Source organism: Hylobates moloch, unplaced genomic scaffold, assembly GCF_009828535.3.
Source record: "Hylobates moloch isolate HMO894 unplaced genomic scaffold, HMol_V3 SCAFFOLD_18, whole genome shotgun sequence".
Taxonomy (NCBI): Eukaryota; Metazoa; Chordata; class Mammalia; order Primates; family Hylobatidae; genus Hylobates; species Hylobates moloch.
Window position 1 is genome coordinate 70470400 of NW_026652293.1, and position 8564 is coordinate 70478963.

Here is an 8564-nt window from a genome sequence, read left to right on the forward strand (position 1 = left end):
ATCTGACATTTGTCAGAGTTGCTGAGGAAGCCTTCCTGTTCATTGCTTTATTCCCAATGCCTACTATGCTGCTTATATAGCCAATATACATTTTAATGGAGTAGATTTGAGTCATACAGCAACTAGCTAGAATAGCTCCCTGCCAGCAGCAGCTGTTGAACACTTGAAGTTTGGTTAGTAGAATTTTAGTTTGAAACAGGTACTATTCAGCTATTGGAAAACAGTTGGGTATAAGTTTTCCCAACAATCTAATATCTAGAAGTACATAGTATTTCCAATTAATGTTTAACATTCAAAATTTGTTGTAAGTATATTCAGAGATTGAATAGGAAAGCAAAATCTTGAATATGTTATAATATTCAATAGTAGGTTAAATTTCATCTGATTGCCAAGTAAGTTACATGTCTACTTGAGTTGTTTAACCTAGACACCAAACACTACCCCACTGCAGTCAGACTATTCTTCTCTAAATGTCTGACTTCAGTACAGGTCAACAGACAGACCTTTGCATGTAGCATAGCCATTATCTCCCCAAGCCATTATCTTTTCATAAGCCTAAGACAACCCTTTGTCAAGCTGCACCTGTGCCTACCACTGGCAACTAGTCTTTCTGAGGAAATGAGTTTTCAGTACCATGGGGAGTTAAGGGTACAAGTTAGTGTTAAAACTTGAACTGGAATCTATCTTTTGTTGTTCAAGTAGCCCTGGGCAAGTTATTTGATTTGTATCTTTCCCAGATTCTAGACACTGGGGATGAATGAATACTATGTGATATTTTCATGAGGCTCAAGTATGTTAACATCAAGCTTCTAGGATAGTTTGTTGCATGAAAAACACGTATCCCTGTATGGTCAGGGTTTACATCCTGCTTAGCAATTTGAAGTAAGGTTGGCTTGACTACAAAGCAGCTGTTCAGGAGTGTAACACCTTTACCTTGCTGAAAGGTCAATTTAGAAGTTATTCCCTGAAAAATAAGTAGGTGAAATTGATAGAACCAGGATTAGTTTCAGAACTTCAGTGAGAATAGGGAGTACCCCAGAGTATGGCTGACCAGCAGCATCAGTTATAAGAAAGTTCCTTAAACAGGACGTTTGCCTTGAGAAGTCAGTGATGGTATCCCCACCCCACCCCCTTTTAAAAAAAAAAAAAAAGTCTTAGTTCTTTTTTTTTTTTTTTTGAGATGGAGTCTCGCTCTGTCACCCAGGCTGGAGTGCAGTGGCGCAATCTCGGCTCACTGCAAGCTCTGCCTCCCGGGTTCAGGCCATTCTCCTGCCTCAGCCTCTCCAAGTAGCTGGGACTACAGGCACCCACCACCACGCCCGGCTAATTTTTTGTATTTTTAGTAGAGACAGGGTTTCACCGTGGTCTCGATCTCCTGACCTCGTGATTCGCCCGCCTCGGCCTCCCAAAGTGCTGAGATTACAAGCGTGAGCCACCGTGCCCGGCCGTCTTAGTTCTTAAGACTAGGAAACTACTTGTCAGTTCTGGCTCAAAACTAAGTCTCTGATGATCAAGCCACCTCCAGCTGGCCGATCTATGATCAGATACCTTTAGTCACTGTTCTAGGCATTGGTTTAAGTCTGGTGCTCAGACCAGGGAAGATCAGCATCATCTAGGAAATGGTTAGAAATGTAAGTTTAAGCCTTTGTCCAGACCTACTGAATCAAACTGAGAATGGGACCAGTCCTACTGAATTCAAACTGAGAACGAGAACAGTCATCTGTTTCTACCAGCCCTCCCATGATCCTGAGGCACACTCAAGTTTGAAAACCAGTGATCTAGATTCATATTTAGTTCTACCCTAGTTTCATTGATCTTATGGAAGAATTTTATTCCATGTTCTCTGACCTAAGATCTCTACTAAGTCTGAAATTTTTGTATCAGTTTTTATTCTATTCTCAGTTGAGTTATACTACCAAGCTTAAGAGATAAAGTGACATGAACAGACGAACTAGTCTGAAATTAACCTTTTACCTTTCAAATGAGACGCTCAGCACAGGCTGGGAGTACAGTCTGGTTTTATTGACACATTTGGTCTGGGCAACTCTTCTGTTTCTTGACAGCCAAGTAGGATACTAACAAGGCTCCAAGGATTAGGGTCCCAGAAAGGCCTGCCACCCACAGAACTTTCAAGTCTACAGGAGCACCTGGAGGATAGATGGAAAGGTAGGTTAATGTATGCTAAAACCAAGTGATTCTGTGTCCTGACAAAGACTAGCGGTCTTCTGCTATAGGAAGGTCAATTTCTTTTGACTAGAAAAAGAGGGATAAAAAGGAGGAAGTTGCTTTGGTTTGACTAGTAGTTTGGTTCACTAGTTTGATCTCCTCCCTCTTGGATACTTACGGAGCTTTTCTGGAGGGTCCTTAGTGGCTTGGAGTAGAATCATGGGGCCTTTGCTAGAAACACTAGCAGTAGCGTTCTGAGAACTGTTGTCAAAATTTCTTCCTGTTAGAGAAATGAGATCTAGTAATTCATTAGTTTTTGTACACATAGGGCAGGGATAGAAAGTGTTATGGTACAAGGCCAAGTCTCTATAAAGTTTGGTTCTATGCCTTACAAAAACGTCATTGAGTATATTAATATGTACTTGAACAAGTGAGATTTTATATCTGTTACCATTACCTTAGTTTCACCAGGACTTTGGTAGAAAGATGTTAGAAACTATCCCTGAACTGCCGTCCTTTTCTAAATAGTACTTTGACAGTAACATGTTTATAATTCAGAGATCTTTCCCTGCGATTCAAAGGTAACTGTTAGAACAGAACTTGGAGCTGAGATGCAGAGAAAACAACTTAATGAGTTTAGATCTGGTTTTCAAGTGAAGTAAAACAAATTTGATTCACTTGAAATATACAGTTTTACGTTTTCTGTATCCTGTGTTGTATCAAGAAAGATGACAAGATGGCAAATGGAAGAGTGGGAAACAAAGGACACACATGCAGGTGGACAGTGAGGAAAAAAACTTTCTGGAGTTTGAGACCAGCCCAGGCAACATAAAGATCCATGTCTATAAAAAAAATAAGACAAAGGCTGGGTGTGGTGGCTCATGCCTGTAATCCCAACATTTTGGGAGGCTTAGGCGGGTGGATCACCTGAGGTCAGGAGTTCAAGACCAGCCTGGCCAACATGGTGAATCCCTGTCTCTACCAAAAATACAAAATTACAAAATTAGCTGGACTTTGTGTCACATGCCTGTAACCCCAGCTACTCAGGAGGCTGAGGCAGGACAATCACTTGAACCCGGGAGGCAGAGGTTGCAAGCAAGCCAAGATCACACCATTGCACTCCAGCCTGGGCAAAGAGAAAAACTCCCTCTTTAAAAAAAAAAAAAAAGAGAGAGAGAGAAAGATAGGCTGGACATAGTAGAATATGCCTATAGTCTTAGTTGGGAGGCCAAACTGGGCGTATCACCTGAGCTCAGGAGGTCGAGGCTAACATGAACTATAATCATGCCATTGTACTCCAGCCTGCATGACAGAGCAAGAACCTGTCTCAAAAAAAAAAAAAACACAAACACAAACACACACACACACACACACACACAAACACACAGTGTAGAACTGTTTTAATTCTACTTCTATTTGCCAGTTGTAGGCCCCAATCTAAGACAGTTCATTCTTTAGAAGTAGGGATAATATGCATTTTTGGAGATGTTAAAGTATTTAATGTTGTACTTTGCATAATAAGCACCATTTAGTTACTATGAGTTTTGCTAGAAGGGACTTAAAGCTTCAGAGGTCATGAATCCCAGCTCAGACGCTAGACAAGTACAGGTAGAACCATGTAGACATACAGACACATTGACTACTTAGAAGCATTGGACACAACAAACTAGAGACCACATTCTAGGTCCAGTCATTCTACTTATAGATCTTTAGTCTGCATTGCCAGACCTGTCAAGCAGGTATAGACATGTTTGTCAACTATCCAGGTGTATCTTGTTAAAATGAGACATAAGATAGGACATAAACTGCCTTGGTTCGTGGATGAATTAAAGTTTACATGGAAAAAGCTAAGGTTGAGGGTTACCCGAACATTTATTAGCTTGTTTTAGGAGACATGGGATTCTGGGAAGCTAGTCATCTTTGTTCTATGGCACGGTAAGTACTTAGAGAAGCTTTAGTAAGATGAATCTTCAGTTTGAGTTGTTTGGCCAGAGACTAGGAAAGATTAGACATGGGACTTAAGATTCATTCAAGTCTGTCCTCTAGCAGCTTGGATACTCACGACTGAGATCAGGACAGGTTACCACACAGGATGGTGTCTCAGCAGGCTGGCAGACTGACACGCTGCAGTGCAGATGCACCTGGGAGCCAACAGAATTTAGGTCATTTGTAGAATCACCATGCCATGTGTCCCTAAACCTGCTTTGTCTCCCCAGGAAGAGGTTCAGGAAGTTATCAGAAAATTGATATGGTCCAAGTTGATATCACAACAGCACTAAGGAACTGGAGTCCAATTGACAGATGTCACTCATGTGATTGGTAACAAGGGTTGCTCTGAGTACCAATAGCCAGCATTAATGGGCTTCCTTGGCTGCAGAGTAATAGGACATGGAAACAGTTGTAAGTTGGGGAGGTTCAGAGCCCTGGTGAGTGTCACGGAAGGGAACATCCTACCGGTCCCCTGAGGGCCTGTTTCTCCACTGTAGGGTCCACAAAGCTGAAGGTGAAGATGCTGAAGCGCTGGTGGTGAGAGGGAAATGGAAGATCCAAGGCTTTCTGGACAGGAATCAGCTGGGTCTGATAGTTGTCTCCAACGTAGGGGCAGCTAGACCAAGAGACCCAGCAGTCAGGATGGACTTCTTTGAGAGTCTCAGCACAGGTGCATGGAAGAACCACTTACCCCTTTACCAGGATGGGCCACTGTGGCTGACTCAGGGGGTCTGTGCTGGGTGTTGCCCAACACTGATGTAGGAGCAGCCCCAGGTAGGGGTCTGTTCTGTGAAGGATGGAGACCTCCACGTAAATGGGATCCCGAAGCAACTTCACCACTGGGTAGTCACCAACACCATAGTAGGAGCCGTAGTTTTTATCTCCAAGAGGCAGAAATAAGGATTTGAAGTAGTAATCTCTCAGTGACTTGAGGGGCTGTCACCCCCTTAAATAGCCCCAAGCCCCTTAAGTGTCTTGTTACTAACTTAGGGTCTTCATGCCCCAGAAGACTAGATTTAGAGTATAGGCCAGATACTCCAGCCAAGGGGGTCATACCTTTGGCAATCTGAAGTTCCAGAGTGAGGGGTCCATGCTGGGTCTCAGGAAAGGGTGGTGGGAGAGTAAAAACCTGGACACTGATTGGGAGAGAGTTGCTACTTACTGAGTAGCTGCAGCTGACATGGAGCCTGCAGAGAAACAAGATTTTAGCTAGTTGGTTGTGGGAGGTGGGTGTCAGTTACACATCCTTTCTTTTTAACTTGAGGAAAGCATTAAGTGCTAGACAAGTTTATAAGTATGATGGATGTGGTTCCTGCCCTGCTGGGAGCTGTATTTTAGTTGGGGAGACCAATATACAAGTAGGACCAATGTTTGAGTTGGAGATAGGCACACAGAAATAAAGATGCATCATGAGAAACAGATGCCTACCATAGAGAAGATCAGGAAGACCTTAGAGGTACCCTTGATATGAAGGTGAAGGAAAATAAATGAGGTAGAGGAAAAGCCTCACCCAATATAGAGCAAAGCCTGGAGGCAAGGAAGTGCTTGAGGCCCTTTGAGAATTCCATAGAAGAACCAGGCTGCAATCGGGGAATAGTGAGTAAGGGGCTGAGAATGTTAGAAGTGAACAGGCTGGAGATGAAGTAGGAGCTGTTTTATGCAGGGTCCTAATGTTCATCTTAAAGCTTATTTTTTGTCCATGGCTTTAAGGTGTGTGATTTGACAGACTTAAGGTTTTAAAGGAATTCTTTTGGCTACAGCATGGACAGTGGAGAAGGCCAAGATGTAGAATGGAGAAGGCCAAAATGAGAAAAAAATCTAGTTAAGTGAAATAGAACTCCAGGTGAGCTTGAGACTTAGGTCGGGTGGGAGACAGCAACACAGATGGACTTAATCAAGTAATGGGCAGTGCAATTGGTGAACCAAGGTAGCAGACAGGTTTTCTCCTATTGCTGAGGAATGCTCGTTTGTGGATTCAGGGCTTACCTGAGAACGCCCACCTTATGGAAGAGGGGAAGTCATTCTGGCCAAGGCCTTACCTGAAGATGCTGTCACGAGTGACAGAGCCACGGCTCCCATTTTTCACATCCCTAGTTGCCACCAGTTCATTTTCATATACTGCTCGGTCTCCAGTGATCTACAGGAACAGATGGAGAAGTCTTGATCATTTCTGTTAGCATTATGCTGCTTGACTTGCATCTGGTCTAAGCCCTCAGCAATGCTACCCTGTGGTATGTTATATTTCCTATTACTTCAGCAGAGGCAAGAACACATAGCAGTGACATCCTGGCAAGTTATCGCTTCGCCTTATTTCAGGACAAAGGAATAAGAAGGGGAATTTGAGTACCTAGGAGAGGCAGCTGAAGTGCTACCAATTCCAGTCAGCATCCCTGCTGGTTTCTTCTCTATAGTGTGGTAAGTGACAGCCCCTTAGCTAGATCACAGCTGTGATGGTCTTAGCTGAACACCCAGAAGAGATTAACTTTCTCGGTGATGAGGCATTCTCCTGCCCTAGGGACTCTCCCAAACTCCAAGCAGTAGTCAGAAGTATTGTTCATGGCCAGCGTATTTCAGCTCTCCACTAGTCACTACAACCTTCCCACCCGACTTCCAGAGCCAGGAACAAAGCCCAACTGCTCACCTGTCTTGTGGTGCCACAGGAAGTAAATGGAAACTGGAACAGAACAAAAGCTTGTGTTGCCATCACAGGGTTACACGCACTGTCATTCCTAAGGGCCAAGCGCACAGAATCCAAGAGCAGTGGTGGCGAGGCCACGTTCCGAGACACAGCGATAGAGAAATGGCCCTTTCGGGTACAATGCAAGGTCACTGAAACAGAGCAGCTGTGCTGAAGGCAGGTCATCTCTCCCATTATGGGGAGAACCAGATGAAAGTCTAACCACTTAGTTACTTTTAATCCCATTGAGAAGTTGGTGTTCCCAGCTGATAACCTCAGTGCAAGATCGACCACCCACAGTTTAACCCAGGCTTTAAATGAGCTCCTGGGATTGCGTCTTGCCTCCCCAACTTATTGTGTGACCTCAGGCAAGTATTGCACCTCCTTACTTCAGTTTCATGTATTAAGAGGGGTATAGTAGCTCCTACCTCATTTTGCTTGTCAGTTAAGATTAAGATCTTAGAATAGAGTGTGCGATATATTAGGTTGGTACAGAAGTACCAATCTATACATACTCTGAGGTCGAGTTTATGTTAGAAAACCTCAGCAGGATTAGAGACATACAGAAAGCAACAGCCTTGAAGTGAGGCTCCCTAAACAATCCCAGACCATCAGCCAAAGTCGCTGTAAGTTTCTGTCAATTAGCAGTTATCTGGCACTAGCAATTATCTGGCACATAGCCTTCAAGTCTGAGCACTATTGGCTTTATATCTGGATTCTGGGAGAACGGACAGTGGAAGCTGTAGAAAGGTCCGTTACGTTGGAATCAAGTGTTCTTGGATGCATGGCTACATGGCAGCCTGCTATCACTTGAGGTTTGCCTTCTGAGCAAACCCCTCTCTGGGTTTCATTGTAATTGCCACACTTCCTCAGCTGGTTTCAGAGGTGTGCTCACTTACTCACCGGTGTTTCCATAGTAGCAGGAATTCACCTCTTCAGAGCTGTAACAACAGCCTAGCCCCTCACAGTCTCCTGGAGAGATGGGTGAAGGTGCACATGGCAGTCTATCCTGCACTGGGATGGAGTCACACCAGTCAGTATCTGGAGCATCTCGGGCTAGGTTTTGAAAAAGAATAAGTCAGATTAGGTAAAAGTTAGTCTTGAATAGCATTTTGATACAAGTCATTGACTTTGGATTCCTGTAGATATGTAGATGATTGGAATAGGTGTCTATTCCATATTGTAGATAGTCTTGAGAGGTTACATGTTGTAGATTAAGTCTTGGGAGGTTGTCAACATTAAGTCACCTTGTAAGAGTGCCCTGACATTAGTTTTTAAAAAAAGAATGTCAACAAAACTGGTAGAAGCAGTGGGGGCTTCTTACTCCTTCAAGTAACAATCCTTCCTTCTGTTCTTTAAAGGCATTTCTCAAGCCTTAGTTTGGATAGGAGTTATCTGAAGATTGTTTTTGAGTTCAGGTCTGGTTCAGAACTGGGGTGGGGCCTGTGATTCCTCATTTTATTAGTGCTGCCCATCCTGGCTATGCATTGGGAAGGAAGGCAGGTGAGAAGAGTGAACTTAGAGTTTGACTCTGTTCTGACTTTGAGGACGGGCTCTCAGTCAGGCGAGACCTTTTTTTTTTTTTTTTTTTTTTTTTGAGACGGAGTCTCGCTCTGTCGCCCAGGCTGGAGTGCAGTGGCGCAATCTCGGCTCACTGCAAGCTCCGCCTCCCGGGTTCACGCCATTCTCCTGCCTCAGCCTCTCCGAGTAGCTGGGACTACAGGCGCCCGCC

At 43.9% G+C, this 8564-nt stretch overlaps 1 protein-coding gene across 1 annotated transcript in view; it reads right to left on the reverse strand.

Annotated features, from left to right (window-relative positions):
* Positions 1-2019: 2019 nt before the first annotated feature.
* The window catches only part of ZP4 (zona pellucida glycoprotein 4), an 8282-nt gene continuing 1737 nt past the window's right edge, over positions 2020-8564 (reverse strand). The window contains exons 4-13 of the mRNA XM_032137251.2: positions 7736-7888; positions 6797-6984; positions 6195-6292; positions 5212-5342; positions 4847-5036; positions 4621-4771; positions 4229-4307; positions 3973-3975; positions 2345-2446; positions 2020-2147 (exon numbers count right to left, since the gene is read on the reverse strand). Coding sequence (XP_031993142.1) covers positions 2020-2147; positions 2345-2446; positions 3973-3975; positions 4229-4307; positions 4621-4771; positions 4847-5036; positions 5212-5342; positions 6195-6292; positions 6797-6984; positions 7736-7888 — 1223 coding nt within the window. The remainder of the gene's footprint in view (positions 2148-2344; positions 2447-3972; positions 3976-4228; positions 4308-4620; positions 4772-4846; positions 5037-5211; positions 5343-6194; positions 6293-6796; positions 6985-7735; positions 7889-8564) is intronic.